This window comes from Poecilia formosa, unplaced genomic scaffold (assembly GCF_000485575.1).
Source record: "Poecilia formosa unplaced genomic scaffold, Poecilia_formosa-5.1.2 Scaffold116, whole genome shotgun sequence".
Classification (NCBI taxonomy): Eukaryota; Metazoa; Chordata; class Actinopteri; order Cyprinodontiformes; family Poeciliidae; genus Poecilia; species Poecilia formosa.
In genome coordinates, this window is record NW_006800055.1 from 274,180 (window position 1) to 295,575 (window position 21,396).

General features: G+C 35.1%; 1 protein-coding gene across 1 annotated transcript in view; it reads right to left on the reverse strand.

The window, feature by feature from the left end:
• Window positions 1-20,049, reverse strand: part of LOC103143832 (cAMP-specific 3',5'-cyclic phosphodiesterase 4C) — a 138,402-nt gene extending 118,353 nt beyond the window's left edge. The window contains exons 1-2 of the mRNA XM_007560536.2: window positions 19,882-20,049; window positions 7,794-7,843 (exon numbers count right to left, since the gene is read on the reverse strand). Of these exons, the coding sequence (XP_007560598.1) occupies window positions 7,794-7,808 (15 nt within the window). The 5' untranslated portion in view covers window positions 7,809-7,843; window positions 19,882-20,049. The remainder of the gene's footprint in view (window positions 1-7,793; window positions 7,844-19,881) is intronic.
• Between the last annotated feature and the right edge of the window lie 1,347 nt (window positions 20,050-21,396).

The window sequence follows — 21,396 nt, forward strand, 5'->3', positions numbered from 1 at the left end:
GAGAGCAAGACTTTCAGCAGATGGCAGGGAAGCTGAACAGATGTAAATGTCTGCAGCTATTTTAAAAATCTCAGTGTGTCTAAAATGTCTAAGAAAACATAAGTAGACTGTTATTTTAGTATAAATACAACAAAAAATAAGAGCCCACTGCACTGAACCCCATTAAAACCTCCTGGTTATTCCACCAAATATTGATTTCTGAACTCTTCCTGAGTTAAAACATTAGTTTTATTGCTTCTAAATAAATATTAACTTGTTTTCTTTGCATTATTTGAGTTCTGAAAGCACTGCATCTTTGCGTTATTACGACCATTTCTCATTTTCTGCAAATAAATACTAAATTTTTGCTTGGAATATCAGACGTGTTGTCAGTAGGTTATAGAATAAAAGAACAATTTTCATTTTACTCAAACATATAAAATCATAGAACTAATCATTTTAAGTGGTCTCTAATTTTTCCAGAGCTGTTCATTTTTTACTTTGTTAAATTTACACAAATTATTTAGGAACTGCAGCGAAATGTAATCAAGTCCAGCTAAAATTACAGAACATATTTCATATTTCTAGTGCATAATAGGCCAAAATTCTGAGTTATTACTGTTACCAACGCTTAAAAAGCATCGCCTCTAATCTGTGCGTACATTTTATGTAAATTCCTCAGATAAGATCCATGTGTGCATAACAAGATGTAAGCTAAAACAATCACTGTCACAGTTATAAATAGTTTAATAAATAAGTCTCTGAATAAACAATGAATCCACGTGTTGATGAAGGGACATCTGCTCCGTTCGTCCTCAGGGGACGGCAAACACAACACAAACACTTTTCACATCTGACACTAAGTAAGTAGTTTGTTTGTTTTCTTCCCTAAGCATCAAATTAGCCGTGTGTGTGTTGTGTGTTTGCTCTCTCTCTTCTCATCCATTAAATGTCCAGTGATGCGGAGCAAATTGATAAGACGACTGGATGACAGACAGCAACTTTGTCTGGCTCAGAAAGCAACCCTAAATGTGCAACTTGGTGTAAACAATAAAAAAAACAAAATCACTTAAACTAATCAGGTCAGATGAGATAAGAGAACAAAGAAAACATAGGAGCTCAAAGAACTTCTGTTTTTCATGATATTTTGGTGAAATCTGTGTTTCAGAGAAGCGTTGATGGATATTGGTGTCATCTGTTTTTACCTGACTGGTTCTCTCAAGCGTGAAAAACAAAACATGACTGTCAGCTTCTCACTTCACCTGTTACCACACTGAGCATCTTCTCAGATAAAATCTCTCCTCTGGTGTGACTTTTTTTTTACTTTTGTTTCCAAACAGCCCTCCTGCGAACTTTAAATAAAAGCAACATAACAAAATTCATCTTTGTTTCAGAAGAAGTTTGCATTAGACGCTACTCAGCCTTGTTGGAAATGTCGCTTACACCTGATCTGGTAATAATGGAAGTCATTTGTGGCGTTGCACAAGTCACAGTGAAAGAAAAGGGGGGGGAAATGATTTTAATCTTATTTCTCACCTTTTCACAGCTGTCCACTCTCGGTGGCAAGAAGGTGAGATTATTGAATGGCCTGTTTCGTAAAGCTACAGAGTGGAACAGTGGGTTTGAAAGCCGACATACGGATGAAACGCACACAGCTGCACATTATTAAAGAGTAAAAACACAGAGCAGAGATTTATTTAGGTGGACGTTTGAATACAAGCTGCAAAATCGAGCACAGACAGAAACGTGACGTCACGCGCGCAAGATCCCGCTGCCGTTGGTGAAACGTTTGCATGATTTTTTTGGGTTTGTTGGTTTTGAATCCTGATACATTAGCGGAGCAGTTGTCAGTCAGTTGCCGTGGCAACCGGTTTGCATGTAGCGTAGCCGACACAGAGAGCGAGAAAAAAGAAGAATACAAATAATAACTGGACTGTTCGATCGCGGCAGCAAGTAAAAGAATTATCTTTTTGCCTTGCAGCGTTACATCCATTCGTGAAATTTCCAGACATAAAACCACGCAAAGTGTCTGTAATTACAAAAGTTTTTCATAGATTAAGGGAGTCCAAAGTGTGGTCCAGGGGCCATTTGTGGCCCTCGAAGAAGTTTTGTGTGACCTCTGGTTGAAGTTTGGGAATTATTTAAATGGGCTTCCAGCAAATTTAAACTTTTTGTGTTTTTCTTTTATTTTTAGCAACAAATCTTAAATAGAAAAGTTTATGTTCAGATGACAAACCTGCTGTCACAATAACAAATTTGGCTGGATTATAAACTGTTGCAGTAATTATTAAGATAAACATTAATATTATTGTTTTGAGACCATTTTTGACTATGAATTATAGCATAATTACGCAAGTTTGCCCTCTCAAAAACCAATAAACTTTAATTCTGTCAAAAAAAAAAAAAAACACTCCACACTGGAACTACATGAAATATCAAAAATAAATAAAACAACCAAAAAAATAAATAAAATGGATTATAATGTTTCTGTAAATTTCTCTTTATGAGTCAAAATGTATCCAGATAACACAGAGGCAGAAGAATCTAAAATAAACAATAATCACCAAAATATACAGATTATAATCTATGAACACACAAAACATGAATGAGTTGCTGACTCCTGATTTTCCTATTAGTATTAGTATTTCTTAAACAAAATTTAGCAGCAGATTGTTTATGTTGTCAGGGATGATAAAACTGATCCATTTATCTAAATACATAAAAAAAACACCAGGTGACTATCACTTTTTCAGGAGACTGCACATCTTCATTGATCTGAAAGAATCTGGTTTGTTTGTGTTTAATGTTTAATGTAGCCGACATTAAGGGTTGCAGACATGATGTCCCTAACCCTTTCCCACCCATCATTTAAACTGGGTTTCCTGTTTACGTTTAATTTGAGCGTAACCCGGTTAGTCGAGGTCTCCGCCTCTGGTTTAGAGTCATCGTAGTAAAGTTTGTTTCTACTGAATTACTCTCTATCTCTAATTTAGTTAGTTAGGCAAAAAAATAAATTTTATTTCATTTTTATTGATGCAGAGAAAACAAACACAAAAAAGTGTCTGAAAAATAAAAAACAAAGCTATTGAACTACATATGTAATTTTCCTAGTTTTAAGTGACACTAATCTCATCTTCTCGCTAAAGTTGGCATTTTTATTTATGGTTTCGTAGTTCATTTACTACAGCACCATCTTTTTGGTTTTGCTTCAACATGTTCCTTTGTCGCTGTGAGGTGTTGAGGCTTTTCTTGCCTCCCTCTCGCCCATCATCAGAGACGAAGCAGCTGGCTGCGTTATCACCTGGCCAGCCTCCCGCCACGACACTGGCAGGAAGTGAGAATGAGATGGAGGCAGCAAAGTGCTTGTGATCAGACGGGAAGGTGGCTTCTCAGCAGGTTCTGCAGGCGCCACGCTTCTCCATTAAGCAAGAGCGCCGCGCCGCATCAATACCTGTGAGTCACCAGCTCACCCCAAGTGCTTTGTTACATGTTCGGCTCAGTGTGGCACGACGCAGCCAGGCTTGTCTCACCTCCATTAAGTCACTGAGAAGTGGCATGTCAAGGCTGATCGCTCTGACACAACATCGTCTGGGAGCAAACTCTGACATATTAAAAACGTAAATATCTCCATTTTATTTCTGGTATAATGCAGACTTCAACACGAGACCTTTTCTTTAACATCCACCAATAAAAACACTGACACAAATGTAGTCTGAGGATAAATAACAGCCACACATCATTTAAGGGTTTTTTAGTATTGACTCGATTTGGTGATTCTACTGCACCTTACTAACTCCACAAATTGATACTTTAACCACAAACATCACTATAACCCGTTGCAAATTGACAACTGGTTCTTTAAAGTCACGCTCCCACATGTATTGATGCACCAAAATAAACATATTTCTAAAATACAGACTCACATATACAGCTCTGGAAAACATTAAGAGAGCACTTACAATGATCATTTTCTCTGGTTTTACTTTTCACAGGTTTATGTTTGAGAAAAATGAACATTGTTTTTTTATTCTATGAACTACTGACAACATGTCTCTGAAATTACGTATTTATTAGAGAAATGATCAAAATAATGAAAAAGCTGCAGTGCTTTCAGATTTCAAATAATGCAAAAAACAACAACAACAAAAAAGTTCATATTCACTTAGAAACAACAACACTTATGTTTTAACTCAGAAATCATTATAACAGGTTTCCTATGGGGTTCAGTGCAGTGGGCTCCTAGTTTTGCCAGAGCTCTAGTTCAAAATCTGAAATGCTTAAACTTGATTCCTCGCTAAATAGTTTGAAATTTTTTTTAAACCTGCTTTTTATAACCTGCTTTTTTTGTGGTAAATACCACAAAAAATGGGCTTTCAGTGCTCTTCACACAGAATATTGAAATTCAGGAATAAAAAAATGACATCAGCATTTATCAGGTTGAGAGTTTGGTGAAGACAAGAACATCACTATAATAATTATTACCAATAACTATACAAATCCCTTTATATCACCAAAAACACGAGTCTTGGTGGCTCACTTCCATTAACAGCTAAGCTAATTTTTCATTTAACACTTAAGTGCTTTTGTGAATTATGAATTAATTTTTCCAGTTATAAAGTGCTAATTTAATTGGCTGTTTTGTAAATTTTTAGTTTAATAAAGTTCAACTTCTGTGTCGAAGTTTTGGTTATCGATTTATATTCACGCTCTTATTTTGAAGGAGGTGAAGACTGTCCTATTTCCTCTTCTTGTGTTTTCTCGCTTTTTCCCCCAAATATATTTATTTCAAACAAGAAACTTACAGGAATAAAATAAAATGCAGACAATAGAGAACAAGAACAAAAACACAATATCTAAAAATGCAGAAATTATAATGTCAACATTTAATTGTAGTAACTCAAGAACAGATATAATATGAATTGAAGATTGCTGCACTTTTAAAATTACTCTTGATAATTTATTTTCTATGTACTTATTTGCCTCCACAAGTTTATAATCTTGTATTTTTTTTCCGTTTGATGTCTCTCGAACTGCTTCTGTTTTCTTATTTGCATTTTTGAAAAAATGTGGCAATTACTCTTAACTGCAGCTAATCAAAGGCTGTTGAGTCACAAAAGAAATCCTCCAGACATCATCCATCAGCCTTGTTTTTCATGACAAACAAACAAACAAGAATCATTCTTAATTCAGTCTATTGTGCTCAGAGTAAAGCAGGATGCTTCACCTCATTAACGAGGCTGGATGGCTTAATAAACCAAATCTGCATATTGTCAATACATGCTCAAATAAAGCAAAAGACAAAGTGTAAATAAATTGGAGTGATGTTCTGCTATTTAATCAGGAAGCAGCTGATGGTGTTGAAAGTCCCAAAACCACAAATTAACCAACACATTTCATAAAATAGTCATAAAATTTGAAATAAAAAAGACTGAATGTAGGATATCTCAACCTTTATCATTATTACTCATGTTTTAAAGTCATTTAAGCTTAAAATAAACATTACTACTTGCACATTTATTAAATTTCTCAGGAAGAGCGTTAATGTCAGGAGGTTTGATATAATAATGACATAAAATATGCTAAATGCAGCCGTGCAGGCAGGTTGCTTCCGAGTCGATTGGGCCATGCATTATAATCTTATTTCGAGGAAATTTCCTCTCAGCCGCCATCTGCTCTGCAGGACATTTACACTCCTCTATGGTCTCACACACCAGACATACGCTCACACGTCGAAGAAACTCGGCACACAAACAGCAAAAGAGCTCAGCGTGTGAAAAGTGTGAGACGGCAGAGAACATTAACCCTTCGTAAACTCATCTCAGCAAGAGACACAGAGAAGAAGTGGAAGAAAACGCACACCGATCCGTTATGATGCTGAGAGAGCAGAGCGGTTTGCGCCTCCCTGCTGGGTCTACATGTGTGTCGCAGCGGATCGCCAGAGGAAATCTGCTCTTCACAGACAAATAAAAAAACATTTAACTGTTTGAAGTTGACCAGAAGTGCAGAATGTAATTAACCTTAAACCGCCTCTGTGCGGGTTTCTCATGAGTCACTCTATTAACTCTGCAAGCTGAAAAAGAGCTGTTTTTTTCTAAAAATAAAGTGTTTATTTTCAGTTCATCCAGGGGAATACTAAAAGACACAATGACTGAATGTCTCTTTAACACTGGGACAAACACTGGCAGCAAACAACAAAGAAAATGAAGAAGTTAAAAAGAAAAACATATTTTCAAGAAAAGCCTCACAAGAGTTTCACTGCTGCTTTTCTATGTTCCGGCAGCAGGAAGCTGTGCTGAAATTCAATTTGGGGGCAGATGGAAATAATTAATCACATTTGATGAAAGAATTGAGGCTAAAAAATTAGAATAATTGGAGGTCGGCAACATTTTCTTGACACAAAGTTCCTTTAATGTCAAACTTCCATATTTTTTAGGGTTTTCACAGGTTTCTCAGCCAAAAAGTCTAAATAGAGAAACCTTCACCTTGAATTTATAGCAGATAATTTGACAGTGGTCAGGCTCCAAAAAAACAGAGAATGGGTGTCATATTTAGACAAAATTATGTTTAACAAAATCTAGAACCAGAATATATTCTCAACACCCTCCTGTTTTTAGGCTTCACATTGGAAACATTAAAACCAGAGACTACAGCACAGGAACCCTAAATGTTTCAGGTCGTCACCATTAGAGGTGGGAGGAAAAACTCGTCCGTTTCTCACTGGAGGACGACGGGAACTGATTGAGCTCACAGACTCTTAGCTTATGCATATTCAGCTTTTTAATGGCAGTCTGAAACACCCAATTCAAGTCTTATCATCCAAAAAAAGAATCTAAGTTCATGTGCGGTACTAAATCAAATGAATATCCGATTATTTTCAAAGCGTCTGCAGTTGTGTAGCATTTTATCCAACATGCGTCATCATTCTGCACCAGAAGAAGCGAGATGCCACAAATCTGGACGTAAATAATGGCAGAAGCAAAGAGCACCAACACATGACTTCAATTTTTCTTCCTTCCTCTTGTTAGTTCCCGTTGCTAAATTGATCCATAAATGGCTCCATCCATTATTACTCCAGTAAACATTGCGCTGTTGCGTGACGTCTACGTTCTTCCTCTTCTGTGCATCCGGGTCGCTTTGGGGTCAGAACCCATCCACAGACATCTGACTAGAGTCTGGTGTAAATAACAGGACGAACAACCACGCAAGAAACTGTGGAGATTTTTCATGTTGTGGCTGCAGCCTAACAAAGCTTTAAGTTTCTACAGAAATAAGAGGCAGTGAACTTCTAAGAAGCTAATTTTAGCACAGCCGCTCTTCTGTAATACACATTTGCATAAGGGATTAAAAATAAAAATAAAGAAGTGTTGAGAAAATGGTTTAAAACATGGGCTATAATATAAACTACCATATCTGCACTACAAATAACCATGACTGTGGTTCATTTTTTGGTTAAAGATGAAATTTAGTTTGCTTCACATTAAAAAATAACTCATTAAAAAGGTTCTAAAGTTGAGCTAATACATTTTCAAAATGAAGGTTTTCTTCCCCCTAACAAATTCACAATCACATATTCTCTCTGAATACATTAACATACTAAGCTAGATAGAGGTAGTAATAACATTCATCATAAAAGGCTTTTCACTCAGTGGAGCAAAGCTTACTTGATTAGCGCCTCTGTGAGCCTGTTTTTGTTTGAACTGAAGTAAAAAGAAAACCTCTTATAACCTTGAAACAATTCAAGTTAACATCATCAGAGTTAGGAGAGCATGGAAGAGAAAGAAGAAGAGAAAGAAGAAGACATGAATCTTACTCACCTGAAATCTAGACATTGATGCTGGTTAGATGTCCAACAGTGAGACAGGAGCTGAAACGAAAACAGAACAACGTGTTAAAGTGATGGATGCCATGTCTTTAAAGGTTTAAGTCTTCTGATTCCTAAGAAAGAGAAAATAAAATAAAACAGAAACGCTCTGCTTTAAATCACAATAAACAATAAATCAATTAATTTCATGATAAATTAATAGAAACTCAATCGTTTCCATTTGCTTGATTTATCGTTTTTCTCTCTTTTCTCTCTTCAGTTTGGTGTTTTGGTCCCAAGTATCCCTTTTATTGAAAGATGATTTCGTTTACAGAGACTTTATAATTTATTTTATTTGTTGTTTCTGTTGTTTTCTTTATTTTGGATATTTAATAAATCTCTCAGACTGTTTAAACGTTCATTAGAATTTAAAGTTTATTGACCTTTGAGAATGTGTTCTTGTATTTTTATGCCATTAGTATTATATAGTGTTAAAATGTTCTCAAAACAACAATATTATAAGTTCTGGGACGATTTGCCATCTAGAAAAATGTGTTATTGTGTCAGGCATTAAAGACAAATGCATCGTTAGAGATTTAAGTCGTTCATATTAAGCTTTCAACCTTTTACTACTTTGGTATAATATTTCACTCTTATGAATTTTAATACATGAAATATATAATAAATAAATAAACAAATGGAGAACGAGGCGGGTCATTTATAAACTCTTCATCTGACTCATGACTGACATTTCCAGCCAACGAATGAACCAGAAAGAGTCGACACAGGAGCGAAAAGCCTTTTTCTCTCCAATCAGAAAGTGAAATAAATATATTTAAACACTTTTTATACTCATACATTTAACAATAAATTCGGATCCACTGATTCGTGAAAACAGCCAAATAAAATCAGAAGAAGAAACAAAAGATTCACATTTAAATTACCTCACAAGGCTTTTCAGAGATGATTGGTAACAAAAGGTAAACAAAGCGCAGATCAACCTGTCCTTCATTAACACCTAATCAGAGCTGCAATTAAGGTCTCCAGCAGAGATTTGACCTTTAACGCTATTATTTGACATTTAATTTACAGGGTTTGTCTGCATCTCTCTGATATTGTCACTGAGTGTACTCTACCCACAGTAAAAATTTAAATAAACTCACCCGCCATCTATTATTTAGAGGAGGAAAATTTAACTTTAAAAACTTTAAAACACCTTTAAAAAATAATTGCTTCTTTGAAAAATTACAATATATCAATAACCATGAAATTAATGTAAGTCAGTCTATTTTATTGTAACAGACGCATTTCTAGTCTTTAACAACTTAAAATCTGTAAGATTTTACATAAAACATTATGTTTTTCCAAACATGTTATTCAAATTATTTATTTGCACTTCATCATATTTTAATCTTATTTCCTGATTAGACTAATAAACAAGGAAATCAACTATATATTTAACACAAAAAATGAAATAAAGTCATTTTTTAAAACAAATATTTTGACATTCTATCCATAAATTCATCCTCTCACCAGGGAAATACAAACTGCTCTTTGGACTTTCTTCAATGCTTCTTATTAACTTTGGCTAAAAATGATAATGAACTCACTAATGTTTTTAGAAATATATATTATAGCAATGCAGGTTTTAGCTGTTTTTCAATCTAATGAGACAATTGGATTAAATTTCCACAAGAGAATGACACTAAAGATATTTTCTACATCTTTTTTTTATTTTATTTTCATAATGTTCCATGAATATCAGCATCCCACAGAAAAGCAATCTGCTTTTCGCAAAAAAAAAAATATATATATATATATATATATATATATATATATATATATATATATATATATATATATATATATATATATATATATATATATATATTTTATTTTGTATTTTTTCCTTTAAAAATGACAACAAATTTCCGAGAGTACATATTCATCCATTTTATAAGGGAAACTTTTGTGACTCTAAATGAGGTTTTCCAGCTGGACTGAAGGTAAAAACGGCTCTTTGGATTGTGAAGTTTGTCTGCACTGTGATATAAATCTGACATGATATAGACAGACATTTCTGGAGCCACTCTTTAATATAAAACTTTTTTTTTTTAAATCTCAGAGAACTGCAGCAAAGACTGCCATCTTGGGGTTACCATAGCAACCATTGGGTGCCATCTACACCCAATCAGTGGCTTTGAGTCAGAAAACGTCTCTATATCCTACAATCACAAATGTAAACTCTGGGAATATAACTGTAATAATGAGGTTCAGTCAGATGAGACTAAGTTCAGGATGGTTTAATAAAAATAAAGCACATAATACACACTGAAAAGTTCGACATGGGAACTCTGTCCTTAAATTTAATAAAAATAAGGTTGATTCTTATATACGACTGAAAATTGAGTCCTTTAAAAAACCAAAACATGCAGCCAAAAATGGTCCAGCAGACACAAAATCAACTCTCTCCCCATTATATTCAAATATCTAAAACAGAAATACTACAGAAAATGATGCTCCTACTTGAAGAATAATTTATTTTCCTGTGGTGTGAGAAGGCATGGAGGACGCTGAGGACAAAATCAACAAACTAGATGGATTTAATTTTCTTCCAAAACTACACGAGGTTTCCTAGATGGATTTCTCACATTTCTTAGATCAACAATATTCTTCAACTGGTGCAACAACGTCTCCATTGTTACAGGTTTGTGGATTTTGTCTGAACCAGCACTTCCTCTAGAGAGGCAGAAAATCTCAAAGTCATCCATCATAACAGTAGAGTACTGATGTAATTATTTTAAAAAGAAAACAGACGATTAGTTCAAGCTTCACTTCAAGCTTTTCTGGACAAACGATGTTTGTGTCTCAACCGTTTCTCTCATAATCTCAGTTCTCTGCAGGATATTCAGGTCAGTCAAGGTGAAGATATTTATAGATTAAATATTTTTATTCCTACTTATCAGTCATGTGTTAGAATCTATCACTGTGCTGGAGATGCAAACAATTAAAGCGTCATTTGAACTGCAGAACAAGTTATAAACTAAATAAAAGTGGAACAGGAACTACCAAGTCCTGGTAGCCCAGATGTTTGCTGTTTGGAGAGCTACAATTTATTCTCATCAAATAATCCTGTTTTATATTCTGGTTGTAGCGCAGGTCTGTCCAGAAGCAATAAAACAACACGTCACAATATCCAGTTATTAGTTTAAATTAGTTTCATGCTACGATGACAGAAACTGAAGAGCAGAGTAGAAAATAGAGCCTGAATATTTTTTATTTTTCTTTGTTGATACTTGAACCTCAGCCTTCTACCAAGAGCAAATAAACAAAGCAATCATTTCCAAAAAGGTTTTTAGGTCTACACAATATTTTTGATCTTTTTATAGAGTCGGAGCATCAAGGCGCTAAAAACATAGCAGCAACTCATATTTGTTCAAACATGAATAAATGGAAAGTATTTTATATTAAACCTAAATCAGGACTTTTATCAAAATATCTAGAATGTCTGAAGGTAAAACCATAAGTTTATACTTTCAGTTTAATGGGACTTAATAAAACCCACAATTCTCAAAAACAATTCTCAAAAACGATAAAGAGTCTAAGCAGAAAAACGGCACTGAGTTTCTTAGGAAAGAAAACCTCAACTTTTCAAATTATTTGAATCAAATATCATGTTCCTCTAATGTTTTCTTCATCAGGGTTTCATGATTAGCTGCCCAACTCTGCCTGTTTGCTACGAGCTGCGGTGGCTCAGACGGGCAGGATGTGGAGAACTGAGCTGCAGATTTACACACAGATCAATCTGATCCGCCTCAGCTGGATTCACAGAAAAATATGGAAGCTCATAAAGGCCAATTTTACCTGCCTCTCAGCCTGATTGTAGGCTTTGAAAATAACTTTTTCACGTCCTTTTTTTAAAGCATAGGGTTTCCTTCCTTTGTGGTACTATAATCGCAACATGCTGAATGTTCTGTATAAATGACAAAGCAACTTTACACAGAAACTAGAATTTATGTATCATTCTTTGTTGAAATCAGAGTCGCAGAAAAATGTTTATTGATAAAAATTTTGAATTTTTTTGTTTGTCCAAGTAGAAATGGACATTAAATCAATAACAATATTTATCACAATAGAGATTGGATCAATATCTATAGATAATAGTCTGATAAAATTTTCAATAACTTTACTGAACTCCAATCCAGAACTGCACAGCATTCTGGGAGATATAGGCAGAGGAAAGACTTCGGCCACTCAACCCCTCATAGACAGCTAAACAGTGGCATCAATAACTCACTGAATCTTTGGTTACCTAGCAACAACCTGCTGAGTAACTTGTGGTTACCTAGCAACAACCTGTAGAGTTTAAGGTTTTGCCACTGTGCCTCATAACTGCTTAAAAATAAAAAAATAACTGGCCTGGAGTTAAAACTGTGGCTAAAGCAGGAAAAGTTGTGTCACTAGTTAGGTAGTATTTCAAATATTTAAAACAAAAACATATCAATAACTATTGATATGAAACACTTATGTCATAATATGTTAATCTATGGCTCAACATTATGTCCAACACCTGACTGGCCCAATTTGATATTTTTCCCAGTCAATAAAAGCACTAAGCACTAATAGCACACAGAGACAACAACACTCAGTGTGAAAGTTGTTACTAAGTGAAGTAACTGCTATTTTCAGGAAGACTAAATATTTAAAAAGTGTTAAAAGGGTAACACTTTTTTTTAGTTTTCTCTGTTTCCTGTACATTCAGGCAGAAGCTTCAGCGAATAACAGGAAGTTGAATGAAAGTTGCTCTGATCACATTTCTAACAGCGCTAACTGAATTATTTATGCTACTTGCTAATACAGGATGCAAAGAAGAGCTTAAACTGTGAACATCAAAACCCCTTTGTCTTTGTTTTGAAACTGTTAAACTGCAGAGCATTTGGAATATTGTAAAATTATAATATTGGCTGTTTCTGAAAAACAGTTTAAAGTGCTGAAGGCGGAGTGACGGAAAAAGTAGGAGCTTCTTAAAGAGACAGAGGCCCAAATTCAAGGTGTTAAATTGCTATGTCAATTTTCTTTTAAGTTATGTTTGATATATAAAGCATTTTTATAACAAGTGAATGTAACAGTTACTTGGTTGTGCTAGAAAGCGTCATTAAGTGGCTGGAAAATACATATTACCTCCCCTTTAATGTAGAGATAATTTAGGATGTTTGACTAGATTTTGCTTACCCAGAGGTCAGTCAAAACTTTTTTTGTTTCGCAGTTATATTAACTTTTTGTGCCCATCACTAACTATAGAATGGGAAAAAAAGAAAGAACTCATTTAACTTTGTAAAACTGCAGAGCAAATGGCCTTTCACTGAAATGTTAGATGTATGCAGTTCTTCTGTTTTGAAACAGGAAGTTCATTTTTAAGCTGCAACTACAGCACACATCATGAATCATTACTTGTGATTTAACGCTTTGAAGCTTGACGTAACGCTGCATTTCCAAAGAAGAAAAGAGACATTTCAGTGGCCCAAAAACCTCCTGGCCTCCGGAAACACTCCTCTGCAGTCTGCAGGAGCTTTTTCATCCGAGCTCTTTGCAGTTTAAAAATGCTTTTTGGCAATGGCAGCCGGAGCAGCGAGAGTGCACTCTGACATTCTGCCATGATCGTTTCTAAGGGTATCACTTCTCAAAAATAACGACAGCCTGACTATTCTCAGATGAGAGCTGACATTTGCTGTGGCTCCAAGGAAGACATACTTCCACGAAATGCCACAAATGTCTCTAACAACTTAATTAATGAAAACTTCTCCATCCCTCAGGTAACACAACTGACTGTAATGATCTCTGTTTTTTAATATCAGGAGATCTCCTGCTGAGTCTGTGGATTCTGCAGCAGAGTCAACCAAAACTTCAGACACTAATAAGTCTCTAATAAAGGTAGATACATCAGGCAGGTTAACTATTCATCTCAGTTCAATTATTAAGCTCAGATTAAAAAAAACTTTACCAGAAACCAAAAGGCTGGTATCGTGATCTTGGTTCTCCAAGCTCTTGGTTAAAGTTTCAAAACAATGATCATGTTGAATCTTATAGCAACGTGAAAGCAACCACAATGGTTAACCCATATTAAGCATATCCATCCGCCTCAACATCAAGCAACCACCAACCAACAAGGAAAGCGTTTAAAACTGCAGGTAAAATAAAGAAAATGGACCTTTTCGGGTCTTCCAGGAAGCCTGTTTTAGTAGACTCCCATATCCATTTCTGCTCAATCAGCCTGCCACATAATGAGTTTAACAGACAGACTGGAGGAGCGTGTTCCTACAGAGCACTTAGCCTTTTTAAGGTTTAGTCACATTACAGCCACCAGGAGTATTTTACTGGGATTTTATGGGACAAACCAACACAAGAACACAATGTTGTGCATAAATGTGAACTGGAAGGAAAATGATATGTTGCTTTTGAAGTTTCAGGCGAGACACATATCTATTTGTGTCTCTAGGCTGACAGGTTTTAGTCTCCGGTTTTTATTTGTAAAACATTTTGAAACCCTCCTAACCGTTTTTTTCTTCTGCTTCACAATAGAGCACAGTTTAATGCAATACACTGAAGTTAGTGGTTGTAAATGTAAAAATGGCTGTGAATACTGTGAGTCTGTTCTTCCCAAACTGAGGATCTTCATGGTGAAAGCTAACAGAGCTACCAACCACACCACCATTCAGCCCACAGGGCGAAACATGTTTCTGTTCAGTTTCATGCAAAACAATACTGCAATATTTCAAATTACTCATGGCTAAAAATGCTAATGTTTATATCATGTTAAATGTCTAAAAAGCCTGTCGCGAAAAGCAATTAATCAATTAACCACAAGATGAATTAAAATGAACTTCATTTCTATTCTGATGATTTCATAATCCATTTGTTTATGGTTTCGGTTGTAAGTTGTTTTTATTTTTGTTTATTGTTTCTGGTTGTTGGGTTTATATTTAAAGTGTCTTTCAGTTCCAGTGTGTGTTATTTGTTCTTTACAAGATTAAAGTCTATTTTATCACTTTAATTTTGTCAATATATTACTTGAACTTTGCCTCAAATAAACAATGTTATCGTTTATCGGAATTATTACAGGAACAATTTATTGTCCAGTAAAATTAGTTATCATGTAAGGCCTTTGTATACTTATCTCTATCAAATAAATAGATAAAGTGTAAGCAAAATAAAGAGTTGCTTTTACAACTCTTGCTACAAAACCTGTTAAAGGTTTAAGAGTATATTGGGATCACAATTCAAAAATAAAAACACATAAAAACACCAGATGGAAACGGTTCCATAACGGCAGTAAACATTAGATTTGGTCCATCATGACACTGAAGATCAGGGCAGCTGTGTTGGCGTCTTCCTCACTGATTCAGTGATAGCGATGAGCTGTTTCAATGCAAAACAGATCTTGTGGTGATGCGTCTTTATCGCATGCAGCGGGGGACAGATTCAGCTCCGTTCAGCTCTTAGACTCATTTCTGTTTTTACTAAAACTGTGACAGCGAACTCTGATGTCTTTTCTGATAGCAGAGGGTTGAATAAGACTGATTCCCACACTTCTGTTACAGCCCAGGCTTTCACATACAAAAAAGGTAAAATTATACATGATTTTCAATTTTTTAAAAAGGGTGATCAGCAACAAAAACATACTTTTTTTTATTTGACTTTATATTAAATAATATTTAGGTTTTCTTGCTGCTGTATGGAACCGAATAAAGCCTAATCTAAAGTTTTTAAACAACTAAATATAACACAAGCTTTTGAACATACCAGAGAAGTCAGCCTCATCAGTCATAAAATAAAAAACCATCACATTTAAATTTTCTCTATGTTTTGTGGCCACATATCCACCTAAAAATGAAGCCACATGCTTGATTAAGACAACAAAAACTGTGTGGTCTCTCTCCAACTTGTAACCACAAACTATAATGAGAGTGTATGTGTGTATATTTGAGTATATATATAATTTAAAGCTGTGCGGCGTCTGGCTAGGGCTGGGCAATAAATCAATAACAATATGATAGACATGTGATCAATATCAATAGATAATACGTCAGATAGAATATTCAATAATTTCACTGAAGTCCAATACAAAATCGCACAGCACTCAACCTCACAACCTGGTGGCTTCTACTAACTCCTCACTCTTTGGTTACCTAGCAACTCACTCACTCATTCTTTGGTTACCTAGCAACTCACTCATTCATTCTTTGGTTACCTAGCAACAACCTATTGAGTAACTGGCACAGCTGCAGTTTAAGATTTCTCCACTGTGCCTCATAACTGCTTAAATGTAATAATAATAAAAAACACAACATTGTGGATAAAACAGAAACGACCAGATCACCAGTTTGCTAGTATTTCAGACGTTCTAAAAAACAAATCAATAATTATTGACATCGACTAATATGAATCGCTTGTATTCTGATACAATACAGAATACAAGCGATTCTGTATTGTATCATATCACATTTGACATATCAAATGTGACATTGTTGTTTTTCTCTCTTAAGAGTAACACATTTAACTCGATTTAACAGTGAAGCTTTAATTGGCGGCTGTGTGAATTTGGTGCCGAAAGACAGCGGTACGCGTACGGCTACTGCTAAAGTTTCAAACCAAATCATTCACTAATTACCTCTTTGGCTCTGATCATGGCCTCAAATTGAAGCTGTGTTGTCTGTGCTAACTGTTGCATTTAAATGAATGAATACAATCTTGACTCAGGTTGATAAGAAAACAGAAGATAATTTATATTTAATCATTGTTTTGCCAGGACTGAGGCAGTTTTCTGTTGCATTTTCTATATTTCCTAACGTAGCTGTTTACGTGTGGTTTAGGAAAAACCCTCCACAAGGCACATCAAAGTCGGTAATAATTAACCTCTCTGAGGTGAAGCGCCCCTGCCAGATTGTCCAATCGGCCACTGTATGGGGTGAAATCTCAAGACGTCTTTGATGCCATCTTTACGGTGACGCACAGTTGATAGCTGATTTACTTGTTAAAAACCTCTGATAAGAACTACACAGAAGTACTGCTGCACCAGAAACACAATGCAGAGAAAAAAACGTGACTCACTTGCTCCTTACATCCACATTGGCCATTCACGTAAGCCTCCATGAATCATTACAGTCAATATAGATATGGCAGCTGGGGGTTAGAGCAAAGTATGAAACATAAAACCGCCCGGCCAGGAGGGTCCAGCGTCTGGCCTTCATTCAGGAAATTTGCTGCTTCATTATGACTTGCTGTATTCAAAAATGACAACTAATTGCCTAATAGTACACTTTTTTACATAAATATTCAAAGATCTCATGAAATGATTGTTGAATTGACCAAAGTTAAGCTTTAAACAATGAATAATATCAGAGTTTTACGTCTAAACTCCCAGAAACCGACCATATAATCAGCTTTCTGACCTTATATCCATACAAATACACACAGAAAACAACCTCAAGTAACCTTCAGAGCTGCAATTACAATAAACTCCACATTTTACTCATAAATCTATTTCCTATGGCAATCTTACAATAAGGTCTTTCTCTTTTCTTATTTAATCAAAGCTTAGTCATCTTCTCAGCGGTAAATTCATTGGAACTGACAAGACAAATACCCGTTTTTCCCTGACATATTATCAGTGAGTCATGCATGACAGACAAAAGGCAAACTGAGGCATGCCTCTGCACACGTTTGCATCTCAAACAGATCTCAGATGCTGACAATTGAACGGAGCGGAAAAGGGAATCGGGCTCAGCGCTGGAGCAGAGCGCCATCTACTGGAGGAGCAAAGGGATGATGGGACGGTCAGCCCTGTTTACATTTGTCAAACTGATGACACTGAGAATTTTTTAAGTTTCCCACGGCACAAAAACAGGTCAGACTGAGGAAACCGCTTGGGGCCGTTTGAAAAATTACGTCACTCCTCTGTGAGTGTAGAAGAAAATCCCTGAAAGAAAGCGTCTATAACTCCAACTGATGATGGATGGAGGAGAAGTTCTCACAGGTAAAGACAAAAATAATGGAATAAAGAACGACTTTAAACCACAATCAGAAAAAATAGTGATCAATAATCTACAGATTCCTTTGTTCTTGCATAAGTGAGCAAGAAACATAAACAGACACACAACACAAAGATAACATCAATCTGTTTTTCTGAACAAAGCAGAAAGGAAAGGCAGAACGTTCGTCTTTGTCAAGCGGAGAAGATGTTCTTTGTCTCTGCCAGGGGTCACGGAGACGGAGTGAAGGAAGCAGATATGGAGGAAGGAAGAAGATAAAGGGAGGAAAGGAGGATGGGTAAATATTTTGGGGAAACACATTCCATGTTGGTTTACTCAGAACCCGAAGAGGGATTACTGCAGTGAGTAACTCGGAAACAATGCAACCGTGTCTGCAGCGACGTCTTCTTTGTAAACATCTTGAAGATTATTTGACAAAAATTAGACAGGGATGTGTATTGAGAAACTACAACGTTGAATAAATACTGAAAAACAATGAATTCTTCTAACATTCAGCTTTCAGATGAGGATTTTGTTTTCTAAGAGTTTCCAAAACAACCTGAATCGAATGACATTGACTGCAAAACAAGAATCGCTTGTGATGTTTGTATTTACATTTTTCTGAGTTGGACCTGGGAATGACAACAAAGTATAATAATAGCATATTTATTTGCATTTTCTATAATCATACACTATTGATGTTCACTAAAAAGGGGTGTTTATGTTTTTAAGATCAGATATTTACTGCTGCAAATACCATCTTTTACACACAAGGCAGCCATAACGAGTTTTGAGGTTGAGATTAGCAGAGAACCTACAAATTTCAGTTTTAAATTCTGACATCTAAGGACCTACTTATTAATGTTTCCCTTTTAAAACTTCTAAAACTTCCACGTGAAAATAACATTCAAAATTGCCTGCTTGGGATTTGAATTCAATTCAAATTCAAATTCAAAAATACTTTATGGATCCGAAAGGACATTAAATACGAGAGATATTTATACATGTATGATGAGGGATTCCTGCAAAGTAAATACGCTGATTGACTGAAATATCGACAGCCATTCCATATCTAATAAATATGATTACATGCATGTTAAATATTCTATATAAAAATGTAAAATACATGTAAAGTTATTTTCTTTCATTGTTTCGGTCATGATAACTGTATGTTTAAAAACTTAATTTATCAATTTTTTTAAAACTGACATTACTAGTTAAAATCCCACACTTAAATGAACTACTTTGTATTATAATCAAACTGGAGGGAATTTATCTGAATAAATCTATATAACTGAATTGATCATACGGAGCAGATTTGTTTATTTTATAATAAAACATATATATGGCATTGTTGTGAATTAGAGCCAGTATGAATAAACCTAAGTGAATTAATTCTCAACATTCTTTAGTAAGACGTGTCACACTTGTATATACACACAGCTCTGGAAAAACTAAGAGAGCACTTAAAATGATCAGTTTCTCTGATTTTACTCTTTACAGGTATATGTTTGAGTAAAATGAACATTTTACTATTATTATTCTATGAAATTCCAAGCAAAAATGTTGTATTTATTTGCAGAAAATGAGAAATGGTCAACATAATGAAAAAGATGCAGTGCTTCAGAGCTCAAATAACGCAAAGAAAACAAGTTCATATTCATTTAGAAACAACAATACTGATGTTTTAACTCAGGAAGAGTTCAGAAATCAACATTTGGTGGAATAACCATGAGGTTTTCAATGGGGTTCAGTGCAGTGAGCTGTTAGTTTTTTCCAGAGCTGTATATACTATGTGTGTGTGTTGGTATGGTGTTGCGGTAACCGCTGCTTTAATCATTTTAAGTGGACGCGTCATGATGAATAACAGAAAACAACCGAACTCCACATTACAATACGTGAAACCTGGCAACTCTAAACAAGAAGCTGTATTTTTATTTTATCTTTTAAACATCTGCACTGAATTAAACGGTGCCAGGGAAGAAGCGGAGCTTCCTAACTGAGCGCATCTTCCGTCCCATCACCTCTGCTTTTAAAGTGGAGGAAAGTTTCATCGAGCCGTTTTTCACTCACCGCGGCGGCGGAGGAGTTTCTCCCTCTGGAGGAGTTGGTTGCTCTGAAGGTGACTGTCAGGTTACACTGCTGCACTTATCGCCGCGTCCCATTTTATTACTGCAGTTAAAAGTTGGTAACTTTAGACTTCAAACTCTGCAGCTTGCCACCCGGGCTGCGTGCCCGGTGCCGTCACTGTGACGTCGGCCGTATGGTCACATGACAAGAAGCTGTGGCACGTAAACAATTTTACTACGCCGAGCACGAGGTCCGCTCTGCGGTTCCCTCTCTCTCTCTGTGTCCACTGTCCACTGTTATTCAGGAGAGACATGTTTACTCGTCAGATTAAACTTACCTTTTGAAAATAAATACATTTATGCTAGTCCTAAACATGCTTTTCATTAAGCCCGCATTTAAATATTAGTTTTTTGTTTTATTTTCAGAAACACACATGGAGAAGCAGCATTAGCAAATTTCTGCAAATCTCATTTAAATCTAGACTAAAACTAACTATTTAGAGTTGTTTTTGAACCATAATAAATGGAATATTTACCATTTTAGCGATGAAACTTCATAAAATGTAATGTCTGTCCTTGGTTTTCGCAACTGTTGATTATATGTTATTTTTTTAATGTTTTCATGCTGTAAATCATTTACACCTTCTGTGTTGCTGAAATGTGCTAAACCAAATAAACTTTATTAGTCTGATGTAATCCTAAATGTCATTTTCATTAGCTGCAAGCAGAATCATAACTAACAGACGAAAATACTTAAATATTTGCCTGTTTATAATAAATCTATATGAATATAAGTCACTAAAATAAGTGAATTTTCAATAATATTCCAATGTATTTAACACGCCTGTGTGGATATTTTAAGTGTTTATTCTAATGATTATGGTGTATGTCTAATAAAACTAATACTTAATGTTTCATAAAACCCAGATGAAGGGATTTTTAATACAGACATTAAAAATCTGTATTTTTAATGTCTGTATTAAAAATACATCTGTGTCACTTGCATTACACAGATGCAAGTAAGAAAAAACATTTATTTTTTAGATGCTTATGTTGGGAGCAAAATCAAATTCCTCGTTTGTAGGCATAAATTTGGAAAACCAGCAGATTATAATTCTGCAATGCAGTGTTAGTTTTAATCTGAATAGAGCCTTGTTTCTTTGGATAGTTATAATGAAAACAATTTGTAAAACATTTCTGTTAAGTATATTATAGTGGTGTAGTTTTACTTCAGTTTCTTGAGGATGACTGCAGTTGAAAATAGTTTTCTGTTTAATCGCTGGCATATTGACAGAAATTATTAATCTGCACTGTCTGACGTAAATAAAACCTTTTACTCAGAGCTGATCTCATATAAAAATAAATCCAAGATAAAATGTTCTCTCTTTATGTGTGACAGAGAAATGCTTTAATCATTATAATATCCGCTCTATAGTCAGATCTGAAGATATTTTTTTCATTCATGATTTCTTTTACTTGTTAAATGAACTATTCATATTTATTATTGAATAAATGAAGT